Below are 20,373 nucleotides of genomic sequence, written 5' to 3' on the forward strand. Positions count from 1 at the left end.
TCCCAGTTCCTTCCATATTGAGGTTTACAGACATTTCTTTCACATTTTGACCTCTAACCTCAAGATTCATTTTTGCTGTTTGTCACTTTTTCTAAAACATTAAAAAGCAGTGCTAGTCCCAATTATTTTTATCACTATGGACAGCTAATTCATTACAGGTTGTTAAACTATGCTTCAGTTTCCTATCTATAAAATGGTGGGAGGCAAAGGGTAATGCTGCTACCTAATTAACAGGAACGTCATGAGGACAGAAGTGTTCACACAAGCAATGAAAAAGAAATACTAAGGGATTATAATTGTTTAAGTGAAAGTGACATAAATAGTCTGAGCTCAGAGCTGCTGCTGAGGGCTTTGGATCTTTTCCTCAAAAGTACATAAATTTCTTCAAAGTGGAAATCTTATAGAAATTAATAAAAATTGAGAAGCATTCGCTCTCACTCCGCTACCCCTCAGGCTCCCACTTTGGACAAGATGAATGTGAGGGGGTGGCTATAGGGAACTTAAGGATAATTCTACTCTGCTCTATTTGTTTCTGAATGTGAATATGTCAAACACTTAGAAAAATAAAATTCTAGAACAAAAATGTGATATTAGGTTTAAAAAAATTTCACTGATAAAGAGCTCTACTGTAGTACTAAGCTGAGATTTTGTCCTAGATCCTTAAGTCTATGACAGTGTTAGCAATATAAACACAGTCCTTGCCTTTAAGAAGTTCACAGTCTAGTGAGAAAATGTATGTAAACAATAATTACAATACAGTGTGATAAGTGATGGAAGCCACAGCGGAATGCTCTATGAATGAACACATAAAGAAATTAACTGTGACCAGACAAAGCATTTCAGAATAGTGAACATTTGAGACTTAAGAATAAGTAGGCATTTTCTAAGTGAGAGAAGAGACAAAAATGACATTTCAGTTAGTTGCAGAGGCCCTAGGTGATCAGGGCCTGAAGGAAAGGTAGCAGAACATGCGTACATGATAGAGAACAGTGAATAAAGAGCCCACAGAAGTCAAACTGAGGCCTGAATGTACAGGGCTCCCTATGTCATACTAAGGTGTCTACACTTTCCACCTACAAGTATCAAGGAGCTAACATCTTTACAAGGAGATGTAACACTGCAGGACAGACTGTATGTGGAAAGGGAAATAATATTAGGAGGCTCTGCCGTGGCTCAGGCAAGAGATGCCAGACCATTGTATGAGGAAGGTACAGACAGTGAGAACATGAAGGAAGCTCTACATTTTGGAGACAAGTCAAGTGTGTCAGCGGACCAAGATTCAAGATGGGTGTAAGGAATCAGATCTACAGTATCAGAAGTACAGATTCTCTAATTCATTCAACACTGATCAAATACTTACAGAGACTCTGTAAGTATCTAGGATATAGCAGTGAATTAGAGAAAAAAGGTCTCTGCCCTCAATGTGATTATATTCTAGTGGCAGATATCAATGAGTAAGAAGATAGACCAATAAGACAACTACAGACTGTGATGGCTGCTAGGAAGGAAATAAACAGGGTAATGCAATTTTAAAGAAAAAGGCTGAGTGCAATAAATATATAAGGGTGTTTAATGGAGGTCTGAGGAGATACTCTTTCAGCCGAGGCCCAAAGAAGGGGCTTTTAAAAATGTTTAGTGTTAATATATTTTAAATATAAAATAAATGAAAAAAATGAGTTATTTTCTTGAAAAAAGGATTCTTCTTTCAAAAGAAAGATTCTTTTAAACAACGTACTTCTCTGATAGATCAAGTTGTTTTCTACTATGGTTATACCTCTATTGTGAAACAATATATTTACTGAAAAATTGGGGTAGGGGGCAAACATACCAGATACTCTCAACATGGAAGCAATGATGGTTAGAGCGTGTGGAAACACACTGGAATAATATCAACTGATTTTCTAGTCTTAAAATTATTTTATCTCAGACTCTGACATTTCTATGATATGCCTGAATGTTCCCATTTCACATCTCCATAGTATTTCATACCTAAACTTAACATGCTATCCCATTCCCATTTGTGTGCATATGAGACAGACAGACAGACATGTGTGTGTACAAATGTTCACTCGTGAACCCTCTTCTCCCGCCAATTCCAAATTTTATTCTCCCTGGCTCACATACACTTCTTTCCAACCCCACTCAGAAGCCTATATCAAAGTAAGTCAAAGGATTATTCATGAGGATTAAATGGAGTAAGCAACAAAGGCCGCTTCATAGCTGTAGGAATATAACACAGGAGAGCAAAGTTTGAGGAACTGATAAGTAATTTCATTTGACAATAACAAAACCAGGGACCAATGACCAAAAACTACCTAGACAGCAATGAATTAAAGAACACTACAATTAATATAATTTTCTTTTTTTCCAATAAAAAATTTACATTTTGAACTGTCAAGCTAAATTCTCTACTCTCCACTGCACATGCTCACTAGACACACTTGCTGGCAGGGTTTGAGCTGTAGTGGGGCACAGGCAGTAGGGCACAGACTGTCTCTTCTTTCATACAGCCTGATGTACTAAATGGATTGCTTAGATAGTCTCTCCATCTATACTTACATACAAGGGTATCGAATTGCTGATGAAATACGGTAATATGTATTTACTTTCAAGTATATCAAATTGCCTTTGAGCCGCAGTTAACAGCAGGCCTATCCAAATCTTCTCTATCATTCAGAGAATAACCTTAAAGGATCTCAGTCACTGTTTAAGAAGAAAATCATCACATTATAAAGAGATTACAATGAAATTGAATTTGCTTTCTAAATAAACAGATGATAAACTACAAGGCCTTGTGCTTTGTAAAGTAGCCAGGTTTAGTAAATGTAATTACCACTTTACAGAAAAATTATAACACTTGGAAATAGATTATGGGTTTGATATTTTAATAAATTGCTAATCAAATACATATGAAATTTAATATGATTAAATTACTTTTTCTTATCAAATCAGGGACATTATCAGCATACTAAGATTTTACCCTAATTTTACACACACACACGCACGCACGCACACACACACACGCACACACACACAGTGTGAAGCATCACTGATAATCGGATAATCACCTTGTTGAATCAGAAGTTATTACTTTGAAAGTTCCAATTGATACACACTAACTTACAGGTATAGAAGAAAGAGTATCTGATTCTTAAAATATATAAAGTATTTTGAGATCTTTAGTAAACATATCAAATTAACAGAGTATTTCATTACTAGTGTCAATTTAGTAATCTTGAGAAAAGATTAAAATGACTAACGCACTAAATGATCTAACATGTATGAAATTTTTCTGTAATTTTTAAGAAAGCCGCACACATTGCAGAGGAAAAGGAAACCCATTTGGACCCTCTAAGGCTTTATTCCTAAAACCTCAGTATTGACAGGAAATTTATGTAGCAAAAAATTTCTATTTAAATGATATAGAATATTCTTAAGTGTCAGGATTTCCACATATTTTACAGCTTGCCTTCTTAAGACTCACTGTTAAATGAATTTTATGTGTAAATTTAAAGAATGGCAAGAGCACCCACCCAAAAACCTCATCTATACCCCCGTAAAAGTTCTCATATTTACTAGAAACATTTTGGCTAAAATTTTTCTAACAGTCAGAAATGCTTTCAAAACTGCTTTCTTTCAAACAGAATAAAATCTGGAAAAATACAAATATACTATATATATTCAGATCAGCAAACATTTCTAGAGTATTTCCTATATTCACATATTGCATAAAGAATCATTAATATAAAGATAATTTTAAACACAGCCATTTATCTCAAGAAGCATCTGGTCCAGGTGTGGACAAAAAATTATAAGGACATAAGCAAATAACTACCATGGAGTATAAGAAGTGCAAGACTGAAGGACGTATAAAATATAGAGGCAGTGGATGGCATAAAACTGTGTTAGGGCTGGAGGAAAATCATAAATATTTCACATGCAGGTAACACGTGAGCAGGGTTTAAATGGATAAATAGGAATTTACCAGGCAGACAAGGGGAGAAAGAATTCCAGGCAGAAAGAATGGAACGTGCAAAGGTCACAGACATATATATAATCACATGTTGTATTCAGAAACTAAGTAATTCTGACTAGATAGCGTAAAATGCAAAGAATGTAGTATTGAAAAGGAGAATTAAAAAACAAGCAGATGAAAAGTCTTGCATAGAATACAATGGAGTTTTCAAATAGTTGATGGGGAGCCATATTAATCAGAGAAGCAACATGGCTCTGTCGAATTGCCAGGTGTGTCTAGTGGTCAGCTATGATGCGCCAAACTGAAAGTAATTATCAAGTCTTTATTCAATTACTGCAATGGTGTAAACAAGAGGTCAAAAAGGATGTTTTGCTCCCCTTGTTGCATTTTTTTCCCTACAGAACAGCACTGGGAGAGGGGCAGGTAACAGGCAGTACAGATAGGGAAATCTTCCTTCTGCTCGGGAGCACTAGGGAAAAGGCTCTGACATTTAATGGACATAAGGGCCGGTGGGAAGGAAAAAAGAGAAGGACAGAAATGGAAAGTTCTGAGTCAGAGGGGAGGAAAGGGCCTCAGCCAAGGACCTTCAAGTGGAGGCGCCTGGGCTAAGAATGCAGACGTGCATATGAGCATGGCTGGCCAGTAGGGTGCTCTTAGTCCTCGAAATCCCCTGCAGAAAACTAGTAGTCAGAGTACAGTACTCTGGCTGTGCAACAAGTGGGGAGGGCAGCTTCCCCTGTAAGACTTGCCAGGGAAAGCCAGCATACAGTCAGGCCTGAAAGATCACTCAGAGATTTATGCCTGTAGCTGGACTCCTAAAGTCAGATCTGTGATCTACAAGAATCATTCACAGACAGTGTATAAGATGAACTGAATGGAGACGATTTACAGCGATGAGACCAATGGAAGGCTAGTGTAGTAATCTACGTAATCTACGTTAGACATGAGGACCTGAACTCCTGGTAAAGTAACTGTCCATAGTCCATACAGAAAAGGAAGTGAATCCAGGAAGGGCTGGTAAACTGGAAGAAAATGGGGAGGCAAGAGACTGGAAGACTAGTTTAGGTGGAATTGAAGGAAAGAGCTCAAAGGGCAGGGGTTACAGTTAGGAACTGGGAAATGAGAGCCTGTGATTTCCAAGGCGGAATGATCATAGGTTATTTCAAGGACAAAGGTGTGCTTAGGTAAGCAGAGTACTGAAGAAGAGAAAAGTCAAGGTTACAAAGCTATAGTTTCTCTTTATCAAAGAAATCACTTAAGATGATGACAGATGACAGTGACCATAGGTTTAAGAAAAAGAGAAGTGTATGGCACAAGCTTTTTATATAATTATGAAGAGTAACTGTTTGGAAGCAGTAGAGGAAAGAGAGAATATTACCAACCCATTCCAGTCCAGTGATATGATGATATGGAGGAGAGAGCAGCTTCCCACAAGAAGGAAGTAAGAAAAAGTACGACCCTTGGGGGAACTAGTGTTCTAAGAAGAGCCTGAGGGTACTGAGGAGTTCTTTTAAAAATTGAAGCAGTTTCCAGAGAGAAGAATGGAACACGCCGAGAAGAGATCAACAAAGTAAGGAAATAATAGTAGTAGATGAGAAAACAAGACAAAGTTTTATCTACAAAAAACTAGATTTGGGGTGATGCCAGAGGGTGATAGGCTGGAACCCTTACCTTAAGGTCCCAAACCTTGGAAATGGCCTGGCCAGTCATTGTGAGCATGACTAAATAGCCACCAATGGTTCCAGACACTCATGTTCTTTTACTCAACTTGTGAGAATTTTATTTAAATAAACTTTGATAATGTTTAAACCTCTTTCTGAGAATATGTTTGGAAAAGCAAAGTTTTAATCAAGAGCCAAAAAAAATTTTTTTAAGATCACTGGAGTAGAAAAATTACTTAATATTGTTTTGAAGCTCAGAAATGGTTCCTAAGAATGCCTATGTTGAAAGGATTTTAAAAAGAGATCAATTAATTTACTCTAGTAACCCCACAAAACTGTACTGCCACCTTAAAAATAATGCTTGATTTTTGTACAGCAAAGAAAACCATCAACAAAACAAAAAGACAACCAACTGGGAGAAGATATTAGCTAATGACACATTTGACAAGGGGTTAACATCCAAAATATAAAAAGAACTTATACAACGCAACAACAACAACAAAAAACAAACAATCCAATTAAAAAATGAGCAGAAGACCTGAACAGATACTTCTCCAAAGAGGAAATACAGATGGCTAATAGACATATGAAAAGATGCTCAAGGTCACTAATCATCAGAGAAATGCAAATTAAAACCATAATGAGATATCACCTCACGCCTCTCAGAATGGCTATCATCAATAAGTCAAAAAACAACAAGTGTTGAGGAAGATGTGGAGAAAAGGGAACCCTCATACATTGTTGGTGGGATTGCAAATTGGTACAGCTGCTATGGAAAACAGTATGGAGGTTTCTCAAAAAATTAAAAATGGATCTACATTTTGACCCAGCAACTGCACTTCTGGGTATTTATCCAAAGAAAATGAAAACCATAATTCGTAAAGATCTATGTACTCCAATATTCATGGCAGCACAATGTACAATAGCCAAGATATGGAAGCAACCTAAATGCACATCAACAGACGACTGGATAAAGAAATTATGGTTCATATATACAATGGAATATTACTTAGCCATTAAAAAAGTGAAATCCTACCATTTGCAATGACATGGATGGACCTAAACGTTATTATGCAGAGTGAAATAAGTGAGACAGAGAAAGAGAAATACTGTATGATTTCATTATATGAGGAATCAAAGGAACAAAAAGAACAAACTATTCAAAACCAGACTCGCAAATACAGTGGACAATTTGATGTCGGATAGAGGGTATGGGGGGTTGGGGGACTGAGGAAATAGGGTAAAGGCTTACAGAGGTACAAATTAGTAGTTGATAGTTGGTCACAGGGATGGGGAGCACAAAAGAGCATTAATATGATGGCTAGGTGGAGGGCCAGGGGAGGGAAGGAGCAATTGGGGGGATCGTTTTATGAACTATATGGATGTCTAACCAATGTACTGTATACTTGAAACATTTAAATAAATTTAAAAAATAATGCTTGAAATAAAGCAATTTCAGTCTTAATAAGCTGGGGAAGATAATTATAACCTTAAAAAGTAATCTTCTCTACTATTTACTAAATCTTATTTAAGAATGTGCTTTCAGATGTTTACTCTGAAACTTTTAACTGGACCCTGCATCCTCTGGTTCTGCCCAGGAGGAAAAGCTAGTCCATGTATTTATTATTCTTCTTTAAATAACATAGTTCATCCTTTACACTCTGTTTGAAGATTTTCCCCTTGGGTCCAATTCTACAAAATCCTGAAAAAAAAAACAGCTTTTCACTAGTCTATAATAAAAAGGTAGACTATAAGCAGTATCCTGACTAGAAATGAAGAGGAATGCTTAGAGCTCTATTTCATACATAGAAAACACACTCATTTAAGGTGATTAAGCGTGATCTGACTGACATACTTAACTATTTATGACAACTTAACTTATTTACCATAGCTAATTCATCTTTTTTTTTTACAGTTGATATTCAGTATTATTTTATATTAGTTTCAGGCAAACAGCACAGTGGTTAGACACTTATATAATTTACAAAGTGATCCCCCCAATTAGTCTAGTACCCACCTGGCACTATATATAGTCATTACATTATTGACTATATTCCTTATGCTGTACTTTATATCCCCATAACTAATTTATAATACCTTTACCTTTCTCACCCAGCCTCCCAACCCCACTCTCATCTGGCAATCATCAGTTTGTTCTCTATCTATGAGTCCAGAGCTAGTTAGCTTTATTTGACTAACATAGGTTAGTATTTTCCTTCCTCCCTCACACATCTTACATGAGTACCTCCACAAACTATGTGTCATCTCAAGTTCTAAACTAATGTTTCAGATAAACTTTGCACTTTAGAAATGATGCCCACTATCTTTCATGTACTAAGCATTTACTGTGTGCCAGATGCTGTGTTGCTTTACACAGATCTCATGAATCTTCACTATACAGATCCTATATCTTCTGTATGATATAAAATATGGCAACTCACTAGAAAATAAATTAGAATGATTCTCTTTGTACTCTACATACAACATTTTAACTCATAGACACTAATAAATAATCATTAAAATAGCTAAAATAAGATTTTGGATAATCCGAATATTAATTCACATTTTCTCCATTCAATATTTAATTGTATCCACTATAAAATGGCTAACTCATCAAATGTGTATCATCCTTTTCTGAGTCCCTACCCCTTCCTGAAAGAGGTACTAACATGTTTTAAAAGAGAAGTGTCAGAAAAAGGGTGAAAATCGGATATATGGGAAACTGATTAAGCCAATTCAGTTTTATTTACCATTTCTAAGGATGCTTTATGAAAATCTTTGTTTTGGCTTCTGGGAAAAATGGCATAGATGATAGAGGCTTTGTTCATCCCTCTTGCAACCAAATCAAAGTTGTGGCAAAAACATGGAGCAAACAGCAGGAAAATCACTTGGGATCTAGATGAACAAAAGCACTACAACTAGGGAGAAAAATAATTAATCAACTTGCAATGGTAGAAGGTAGGAGGGGGCGAAGACACGAGGCTGCCAGGTCCAGAGCGGCTGAGTGGAACAGAGGCTACAGCAGCAGCCAGCAGTGGCAGATACCTCTTAAAGGGGCCGTGTCCATGAGTGGATTTCCATGGTGACGGACTTGCTCGCTTTGAGCACCAATGCAGGGTCGGCTCCATAAGGGGCACCAGGGACTTACGGGGACACTGAGTTGTTGGAGTGAGGACCAGAGGAGAAGATCTCTCCCAGGCAGAAGTGCTGGCAGTATCCATTGTTCCCTGTTGAGCCCTCCCTGCTCCCAGTGTGTGGAGGCAGTACCGCCATAGCTGAGATGTCAACAAACTGGATAACAGAGATCACTCCACATAGAGGAATCCCTGAAACCCCGCCTCCCTCAACTCGGCCCCACTCAAGCCACATTCAGGTATATCCTCAGTGAGTCAGGTGTTCCTTGCTGAGCAGCGCCTAGACCCACACTGGAGGCAGCTGGCCTCGGTTTCTGGCATGGTTTCTTGAGCCAACTATAAACATAGTATCTGTGGGTTTCTGGCTGAATCTTAACAGGTGGCCCCAGACGGGCACAGGCTGGGGCTAAACTTGGCCTGCAGCTGAACCCTCTTTAGGACTGTGCCACTGGACACCTACTACACAAAGCCATGCTAATAAGACTGGGAGACTTAGGAGTTTTGCTTAGTACATAGAAACAGACAAAGAGGCGCAGCCAAAATGGGAAGACAAAGAAGCAGAAACCATATGAGAGAAAAGAAAAGAGATCCAGAAATAATGGGGCCAAACAATCTCACAGATGCAGAGTTCAAAACGTTGGTTATAAAGATGCTCAATGAACTTAGGGGAACAGTAGATAAACTCAGAACTTTAACAAAGAGATAAAAAATGTAAAAATGGAAATGGAAATTATAAAAGGGAACCAGTCAGAAATGAAGAACACATTATCTGAGATGAAGAGTATATCAGAGAGAATCAACAGAGTGGATAAAGAAGAGGATTGGACCACCAATATAAAGGATGAGGAAGCCAAGGACATTCAATCAGAACAGCAAGAAAAAAGAAGCTGAGACTATAAAAGTAATTTAAGGAGCCTATGAGACACAATTAAATGTAAAAATATCCATGTTACAGGGGTACCTGAAGGAAAACAAGACATTGAAGAGCTATTTTAAGAAATAATGATAGAAAACTTCCCTCACCTGGTGAAAGAAATAGACATACAGCCCCAGGAAGCTCAGAGAGTCCCTAGAAAGAGGAATCCAAAGAGACCCACACCAAGACACATCATAATTAAAATACCAAGGTTAAATACAAAGGGAGACTCCTAAAAGCAGCAAGAGAAAAGCAGTTAGTTACCTACAAGGAGCACCCATAAGACTGGCAGCTGATTTCTCAAAAGAAAATATGCAAGACAGAGGGCTTGGCACAAAATATTCCACATGATAAAAACCTAGGATCTACAACCAAGAATACTTTATCCAGCAAAGCTATCATTTATAGTTGAAGGACAGATAAAGAACTTTCCAGACAAAAATAAGCTAAAGGAATTTATCAACACCAAGCTACTACTACATGAAATGTTGGAGGGACTTCTTTAAGAAGAAAAAACATGTGTCAAAAACAGGAATCAAGAATGGTAATAATTACATTCCTATCAACAAGTACCTCAAATGAAAAGAATTAAGTGCTCCAACCAAAAGATAGAGTAGCTGAATGGATAAGAAAACAAGACCCCTACATATGCTGCCTATAAGAGACTCACTTCAGATTAAAAGATGCACACAGAGAAAGATATTGCTTTGATGGACCTAGAAGATATTGTGCTGAATGAAATGGGTTGGAGAGAGAAAGACAAATATCGCATGATTTCATGTACATGTGGAATCTAAAGAACAGAGTCAACAATATCAAAAATGGAAATAAACCCATAGATACAGAGAATATTGTGAGGGCTACTAGATGGGAGGGAGTTTAGGGGGACTGCAAAAAAGGGCAAAGGGATTAAGAAGTACAAATGGATAGCTGCAGAATAGACATGGAGATATAAAGCATAGCATAAGAAAAATAGTTAATAATGTTATAATAAATATGTAATGAAGAAGAGGAGTACTAGATTTAGTGGGGTAATCATTTTGTGAGTTATATAGATCTTTAATCACTATGCTGTACAACTGAAACTAATATATTATTGTATGTCAACTATAATTGAAAATCATTGAATTGTACAATGTAAATACAAGCAACTAATTGTCTATTATATTTCAATAAAGCTGGAAGAAAGTTTTTATTTTATAATATTTACACACATATTTTTAAAAATATATTTTGCCTAAGTTGCATCTTTCTTGAATGAATTTCAGAACTCATCAGAAGGACAGTAATAAATATTTCAAATAATATGATGGACAATCTTGAAAATTCATGTTATCTTTCACAATGCCAATAAATATGAAATCAGTAGTACTTACCTCCTTTGCACTCTTAATTTTAGTCAGAAAGGTGTGCAGCTCCATTGTTTCTGCAAAAAGTGCACGACATACTGCCTGATAATGATTTGGTGCCTCTGATTCAGTTGGGAGATGGGCAGCACATAACTACAGAAGAAGAAAATAAAATAATGGTGTTTTGTTTATTATTTGTGGGGTTTTTTTGTACCTTTAAAACAGACACACCTTGGTCAAGATAGTAGACTAGGTAAAAGCGGGGTTCACTTTGTCTCAGGATCGCATTAAAATTACAACCAAATTATAAAATAATCAATGTGGAGAACCACCTGAAGTCCAGCTGATCATAATACATACTTCTCATGATATAAAGAAGGAGCTGCATAAAAGCCAAAGATATTTGTAACATACATGACAAGGAAATAACAATTCAATGATATATTATCTACATAGAAAAAAGGAAGAAATACGCAGGTAATTCAAAAAGGAGAAATGCATATGGTTAAAAGACATATCAAATAATACAAATTACAGTAATAATGAGATGCCATTTTAAACTACTGTAATGGATACCACAGTGTGCTGACCAGATTCTACTTTGGGAATGAATTCCTTCAGCTACTGGGGGTATTGGCAATTGACAGAGTCCAGCTAAATCCTTCTCTAGAAGTGTCATTAGCTGAAGAGAGCCACCTTGTCCAAGGTCCCCTATTCAAGCAGCTTGCATCTCATTACGGGTCCAATGCAAGAGTACAAAGTCCTGCCACCTTGTACAAAGATGGGCCATCTAGAAAGCTATTCTAGCTCTGAAGTTTCCACAGAATTAGCTGAGGCCAGTTGTAACTGCATCTCAACTCATTCATCTGCCCAATTCTGTTTCTCTCACCTCTCACATGTTTGTTTCCAAGGGTACTCTTCAACATCCGGTATGCAAAAACAAACAACCAACAACAATAACAAAAAAACTCAGACACACCTGATATTTTCATATCGGATGGCAAGGCAATTCCGCAAGTCCCATGAGCCAAAACTTAAGGCATCAGAAGACCATCAGTAAAGTTCACACAATTACATGGTAAAAGTGGTCTACTAATTAACACCCCGCAGCACAGATGAGCTTACTAGAATTAGTTAGCTTCTATTTGAAAATGATAGGACATATGTAAAAATTTTGGTTGGGAGCAAAAAGGGAACTACTGTTTACTGAGTATTGATCATAACTCAGCTATTTTGATAGCTACCACTTATTGAATACTTATCATGCCAGGCACTATATTTCACGTCATATACAGAGCACAGTATCATTTATTCTTCAATGTAACTTTGAATTATCCCCCATTTTATAGTAAAGGCCACTAAAGCTAAGAGCAGTCAACTGACTTGTCCATAGTCATAAAGTTGATATGAGGTAGAAGGGGAATTCAACATGGTCCTATTGGATTCTAAAGGCCAGGTTCATTCTAGTGTATGCTGAATTGCAAAATGTAATAAAAAGAATGTCAGTAAGGCATGATGAACACTGGGAAAATGCCTCAACTGTAGATGAAAAGAGGAAGAAAGAGAACAGAGAGCAACATGACCCCACTGGTGATACCTCCAATCCTAATGTCCTTTATTATATATAGCCCATAACCTCCAAAAAGCACTTGTGGTTACAACATGTAATTTAACATCATGCCCAACAATTTAGAAAAATCAAACACCATCCAATTTATTAGATTGGAAAGACATCCTATCAAGAGCCTGGTGCATGGGAATAATTTTCTTTCCATAAAATAATAATTTTATATCCACGTACTATAGTTATAAGGTCCATCATTTGCATTATAAAGCTCTAAGTTCTCCCTTAATTCTTTGTTATATTCAGTAAACGTGACAGTAATACAATTAGTGAAAAACCACAATGAGATACCAGTCATACCTCACTAAGATGGTCATAAAAACAAACAAAAAATGGAAAAATAAGTGATGGCGAGAAGGTGGAAAAACTGGAACCTTTGTGTACTGCTGATGGGAATGCAAAATAGTACAGCCACTGGGAAAAAGTTTGGTGGTTCCTCAAAAAGTTAGAAACAGAATTACCATGTGATCCAGCAATTCCACTCCTAGGTATATACGCCCCCAAATTAAAGTAGGTATTCAAGCAAAAACGTGTGCATGAATGTTCATACCAGCAGTATTCATAGTAGCCTAAAGCCAGGAACATCTCAAATGTTCTAAACCGATGAAAAAACAAAATGTAGTATTATCCATGCAATGGAATCTTATTCAGCCATAAAGAAGAATAAAGTACTGACACATGATACAACATGGATGAACCTTAAAAATAGTATCCTTAGTTAAAAAAAAAAAAGACACAAAAGGTCACATATTGTATGGTTCCATTTATATGAAATACCCAGAATATATAAATCCCAAGAGACAGGAAGCTGATTAGTAGTTGCCAGGGGCTGAAGGAGGGGGATAGGAAGTGATGGGTATGGGGTAATGAAAAAAGCTCTGGAATGAGACAGTATGTTGGTAGATAATATTGTGAGTGTACTTAATGCCACTGAATTGTACACATTAAAATTATTAAAATGGGAAATTTTGTTATTCATATTTTATCACAATTTAATGCTTCAAAAATTTAACAAAGAACAAAATTCTACAAAATCTCCATTGAGACATAGGAGAAATAAACCCACAGAGGAGAAATAATTGTAGTGGCTATTTCAGTATCAATGTATCACTTAATATTTTTGTTCTCTGTGTTTATATGGATCATCACATTTAATCCTTAGAACAATCCAATTTAGAGTTTAGGAAATTAAGATTTAGAACAGCTAATTTACGCAAGGTCACAGAATTAGCCGGTAAAACTGGAACTGAACCCTTACAGTCTAATTCTAGATCCCAAGTTCTTATGCATCGTACTCTAGAATTAATGTATATTACTTCTATATTAAAGAAAATAATGTTCTTAAAGTATTTAAGCATAGAGCATGGTATACAGTAAGTATGCAACAAAATCACCTTTTATAGTTTTAGTTTATTTCTAAAAGGAATGGACTAGGCTATGTAATCTCTTACTTAATCTACCTTTCCTTGTTCTATGAATAAATTGTAAAGTTGAATCATAATGTTGGGGGTTCGATCTTGAATCTTTGGGTTTCCCTCTACTTACTTTGGCTGATCTTGTCTACTTTTATAACTTTAAATGCCACCGATAGGCTGATGACTCCCCAGCTCCCACTCTAAGCCACTCTTGTTTTTGTTTTTCAGAAAAAGATCTACCTTACCTTTAATCTTGAAAGATATTTTACTACGTAAAGAATTATAAGTTCTATTCTAGAACTTTTCAGATACTTCTTTCCGTCTTCTGACTTCTACTTTCTGTTGAGAAGTCAGGTGCAGTCTAATTTTATCTCTGGATGATTTTTGATTTTCTGTTAGTGGTTTTTAGCAGTTTGACTCTAATGAAACTACATGATTCTTCATTTATCTTGCTCTTTGGTTTACGTGGCTTCCTGAATCTATGGCATAGTGTTTTCCATAGTTTTGAAAAATTCTTAAGTTGGTATGTCTTCAAATATTTCTTTCACCTTGTCTCTTTGGTCTCCTTTTAGAAGTTTAAGGTCTGCCTTTGTATCTTACCCTCTATTCTGTACTTTCTATTCTTGTTGTGTCTCTGTGCTTAGAATAATTAGAATTTGTCACACCATAATCCTTTGTTGATAATATCAGATTCCAATATTTCTTCATAATTTATTCTCAGCTGCTGAAATTCAAATATAAAAAATATTCAGTTCACAAACATAGCTTACAATTTTATTTGCGAAAACCTAGGTACAATATTACTTTAAACTATATTAAAATGTTTTGCCCGTTGAGTATAATCATGTATTAATCATAATAAATAACTAAAAAAAAAATTAAAACTGCACAAAGATCATCTTCACTAAATTTAGCATCATATAGTTAGTCAGGATAAATTACTAAATTTTTGCCTAAGGCAATGAGAAAATTAGCATATTCCTAGCAATTTCAAAACTTAGAGAACACAACATTGTGAACTACAGAAAACTACAGTTTTTCTTTGGAATCACCTTAATTTGACAGATAAAGGATGTTCACCCAACTAACCTATGTTACCAAAGATCTTAATTCAATCACAGACAAGCTCAAAAAAACATTTTGGTTTTCCCTGAATATGCTCCATTAAACATATGCCAAATTTATACATAAATGAAAATTATTAACAGACTCATTCTGTTTCAGCTGTTTGTAATATATGTGTTTTGTTTGTTTGTTTGTTTGTTTTAGGCAAGGCAACCCTTGGTTGACCTCATAGATTGCAAGGATCTTGTCAGCTTACAATCCCTTGTTTGTTAATTTTTGACACCTACAGCCCCTGGTCTTCCTAAGTGGTCTCCCATCCAAGTACTAACCAGGCCCAACCTTGCTTAGCTTCCGAGATCAGACGGGATCGGGCTTGTTCGGGGTAGCATGGCCATAGACAGTATGTGCATTTTGAAAATGAAGACAAACTCTGCACTGGACTAATCTAGGATGATATAGTAAATTTAAATACATAAAGCTTGTTCCTATTTTTAATTACATTCTATAGTATTATTCTTTTCTTAATTTTTAACAAGGAGTTTTCAAAATAGCATGCACATTCTGACATTACATGGCAAACTAAAAACCTACTAGCTTTTTATAAGCAGGACTTACTATTTGTAAACTACATCCTTATATTTGCAGAAACATGCCAGATTTTGTTTGAAAGTATGAGTTAACTCTGAAAACATAACTTATAAAACCATTTATAGGCAATAACATACTTAATATAGCTATACTAAAATTTTACAATCTTTTATTATACAATTGCTAAACAGTAAGAATGGAATTTCTGAAGCTAAATCATTCATCCTGAATCACATCATTAATACACTATTTTAAATCATCAAAGTGTCTTCTTTATCCATATACCAGAATATGCAGAAGTTTGTAGTCTTTTTTCCATTTATTAAATAAAATTTTCCCACATTACTACATAATCCACATAATTATGATTTAAAAAACTATATAGTAGTCCATCTATTTGATATTTCATTTCTTTATGAGTCATTAATTTTATTTCAGAATAGTATAAACAATCATGAAATACACATCTTTATGTGTATGTGTACTATTTTCTTCTCTTAAAAATTATCTTTGTATAGAATAGATTGAGTGGTTGCCAGAGGCAGGGTTGTGAGTGGACAAAATGGGTAAAAGTGGTTAAAAGGTACAAAATTCTGGTTATAAAATAAGTCTTGGGGATGTAATGAACACCCTGGTAACTACAGTTAATAATACTGTGTTGTGTATTTGAAAGTTGTTAGGAGAGCAGATCTTAAAAGTTCTCATCACAAGAAAAGAACATTGTAACTATGTGTGTTGATAAATGTCAACTAAACCTCTCGTGATCATTCCACAATTATATATATCAAATCATTATGTTGTCACTAATATATTTAAATTATATCTTAATTTAAAATTTGTATATCTTTGAAAATTCTATAGTAGTATTACTATGACAAGGATTACTTTAGATACTTTCATATTTTAATTTTTTATATGAAAAAATTTCAAACATATACAAAACTAGGTGAATAGTATAACGAATGAATCACCATGCACCTATTACCTAACTTAATGATTATCAATTCATGGCAAACCTTGTTTTATCTATATCCTCACCCACTCAAGCCCCACCTTCCAGGATTATTTTATAGGAAATCCCAGATATCTGAGTTTCATATGTAAATATTTCCGCATCTCTAAGAGATGCTGTTATCTCTAAAAGGTGAGTTTAAAAAATATATAGCCGTAATACTATTATTCTATCTAAAAATCTGAATAATTCCTAATATCAAATATAGAGTAAGAAGTCAAATTTTCCTGATTATCTTAAAGGTACCCACAGTTTTACAATTTATTTCTTTAAATCAGAATCTACATCAGGTCCACATATTGCAATATGTATCAAGTCTCTTTCATCGAAGTTTTCCCTACCTCTTTCTTTTTAATTTGCAATTTATTTGTCGAAGAAATCATGATTTGTCCTACAGAGTTTCCCACAATCTGAATTTTGCTGACTGAATCCCTATGGTATTATTTAAAATGTTTCTATGTCTCCTGGATTTCCTGTAAATTGGTAGTTAGATTAGTTAGACACAGAAGTTTGATCAGATTGAAGTTTGATATTTTATTTTTTATGGCAAGAATACTTTGTAAGTGGTGTTGTATACTTCCGACAGGAGGCACATAAAGTCTGTTGGTCTCTTGTGATGCCACATGATGACCACTAGTATTTCTTTAGAATTAGAATATTACCATTTGTGATCCCTATCATTCCCTTTTCATTTATTAGCTGAAATACTTTTATACAAATAAATTTCTCAAAGACTATTTGCTTACCATGAGATGTTATTCATATGGAAAAGGCAAAATGAATATTCTCCCTTGTTTTTTTTTAATTTGCCAATTTTCAAAATTATAAGTTGGTTCCATAACAACCTCTAAAGGTGACCAATGAGGGTTTTATTATCATTTATATGTTCATAAATTTTAGAATATTTAATGTTTTCATCTATCATAGCTATTATTCTTATTGATCAAATTCGTTCATCTTTGACCAATGGAAGCCTCTTCTAGTTGATTTCTCAGTCCTTTTTATACAATTTAACAATCCTAGATAGTCTCTTTGCTTTCTGGTATGATAAGATGTTCCAGGCTATTTTACACATTTCCTTCCCAGATCTAGAATTAGCCATTTCTCTAAGGAATCAGAATTCTTTTGGTGGCGAGTAGTATTTAGATAGCATAATCTGGTGGAGGCTGTGCTCATGGCTACTACGTGCTTAGTCTATCTTTCTATGTGATTATGTCTCCAACGTAATAAGTTATGTTCAACTTGCTTTGGATTTGGGGATTACATTTCTATACCGAATTTTGTTTTATAATCATGTAAAATATTTATATGGTTCCTATGCCAAATATACAGAATCCAGTACAGTCAGAAATGCTTAGCTTTAATACCTGTCCTAGTTTGTACTCTGCTCGTTTTCTCTACCCACAGCTAACTTTTTTCCTTAAGTTTGGTTAATCTTTCCTCTTTTTTAAAATCTAAGCAAATATTTTTTTATAAATATTCTTATCCATACCTTTTCTTAGATAAATGCTGGCACACTAAACATACTTTTCTACATTTGCTTTTTCAAGTAAACTATATATCCCGGAAATCTTTCCTCAATCCTTTTGATAGCTATATAGTACTCTACTGAATGGCTGTAGCATATCTCTGTTAAGGGACATCTGGGATATTTCTAGTCTTTTTCTATTATAGTGAACAGTTTTAGACTTCTCAATATACTGTCAAATTATTTTATATAAGAACTATGTAAATTTATAATGCAGCTATCAATTACTGAGTTAAAAATTTTAACATTTCAAATTTCAACAAAAGTAAATTCTTGCTTGTAAAAGAGTCACAAATGGTATTGCTTTATTTACTTTCCCTGATTATTAGGGAGATTGGATTGTTTAGGAGAACCAGCATCTACAAGCTTATTTTAGTGCCTCTCTGTGCTCTCCAAGCATCCCATGTCCAAATGTTGGACCACCACTTCCACATACTCAGATTGTTCATGAGGGTACTACATCTAGAAGGATATCCTCCACATCACAGACATTTCAAGTTTATATTTAATATAACAATTTTCTTAAAGGTGGAAGTAAAATATCTTGAAGAAGGAAAGCCTATTTCTAATTTGCACAAAGTAGTGTATGGGCTAGCCTGATCCTACATACCTGATCCATTATATTTACCTCACTGCAGTTTACTTAAGTCTAATTAAGTTCCTCTCAGCAAACTAAGAGCTTGGCGAGGCACTTGGCACAAAGAAGGCACACTAAATGCTTCCTGAATATTTGAAAGAGTAAATAAATACATTAATAAACTGAAACCTATACATTCAGCTGAAATTAAGAACTTTGTTCGTGTACTATTCTCACAGTAATTTCAGTCATTTTACAAACACTTTTTAGAATCCTTTACCACATCTTTTACTCTTCCTTTCTGTCCACTATCTCATATCCTGTTCCATCATCCTTAACTTTGTCTCATCAATGTTCCTTTCCTGCATACTTTACAGTCCATCAACACCATTGCTTACTTCATGTCTACAATCTCTTTTCTTTTTAACTGATGATAACTGAATGAGTCTTTTCCAAGATATATTTATAGATGTGAAAATAATTTTTTAATTATATTTTTGTTTTTATTATTTTATATTAGTTTCAAGTGTACAGCACAGTGGTTAGACATTTAAATAATTACAAAGTGACTCCCCTGATAAGTCTAGTACCCATCTACAACATACATAGTTATTACAATATTATTGACAATACTCCCTGTTGTACTTTACATCTTGGTGACTATTTTATAACTACCAATTTTTACTTCTTAATCTCTTCACCTTTTCACCCAGCCAAAATTGATCTTTTAATACTTCCTGAAAACCTCCACTTAGTTATATGTGTTTATCGAGAAATACTTAAACAAAAGGAAAATATTTTAGGTTTTATATTCTTAATTTAAGGGAAGAACATGTACTATCTCTGGCAAATTTATGTCTGCAATTAATTCTGATCCATATGAGTAGAAAGTGCCTTGGAATGAATGAGAAAAAAAATTGTGTTTATTTTTCACTTCTTTATATTGTTTTTTACCATCACAATTAAGAGCCATAAAAATAGGGATCATTTGTATGTTGTTTACTGCAATATTTCTAGTACCTAGAAAAATATCTGGCATCCAATAAATGCCATTAAATTTTTATTCATAACAAGCACTATAGTAGATACTTTATATTGATTATGTCATCTAATTTAATCTGCATAAAGAACTCAATGAGGCCAATATTATTCTCTTTACATAAGAATAAGGATCACAGCATTAAAATACCCAAGATAACGCAGCTGGTACAAAAATGGCAACCAGGGTTCCACTCCAAGTCTTACCTGACAATAAGCCTCTGAATTTAACTACCATCTACTCTTCCTGTCACTTATTCGGTCCTATGAAACTGGACAAGTCATACACCTCTCTGAGCCTAAGTACTTTCATTTGTAAAATGGGTATATATAAAAATGTCTATGCAATTTACCTCACAGTGTTAATCATAAGACTCAGATAACAATGAACATGAAAGCACTTTTCAACTATAACATACCATATTAAAACATAGCAAATTAAAAGGTTAGTAAAAATAAATGACAACTCCGGAAAAAGTTACACACTAAA

The 20,373-nt window shown here is 34.9% G+C and overlaps 1 protein-coding gene and 1 pseudogene across 4 annotated transcripts in view; both read right to left on the reverse strand.

Moving 5' to 3' along the window:
- Window positions 1-20,373, reverse strand: part of SPIRE1 (spire type actin nucleation factor 1) — a 195,359-nt gene that overhangs the window by 81,129 nt on the left and 93,857 nt on the right. For all 4 annotated transcript variants that reach the window (XR_005649344.1, XM_039846272.1, XM_039846281.1 and 1 more), the window contains one exon: window positions 11,064-11,189. Coding sequence is in view for 3 of the 4 variants with exons in the window: in XM_039846272.1 (XP_039702206.1) it covers window positions 11,064-11,189 (126 nt within the window). In the remaining variant the exon portion in view is untranslated. The remainder of the gene's footprint in view (window positions 1-11,063; window positions 11,190-20,373) is intronic.
- Window positions 15,421-15,539, reverse strand: LOC120589656 (uncharacterized; annotated as a pseudogene).

This window comes from Pteropus medius, unplaced genomic scaffold (genome assembly GCF_902729225.1).
Source record: "Pteropus medius unplaced genomic scaffold, Ma_sr-lr_union100, whole genome shotgun sequence".
NCBI classification, from domain to species: domain Eukaryota; kingdom Metazoa; phylum Chordata; class Mammalia; order Chiroptera; family Pteropodidae; genus Pteropus; species Pteropus medius.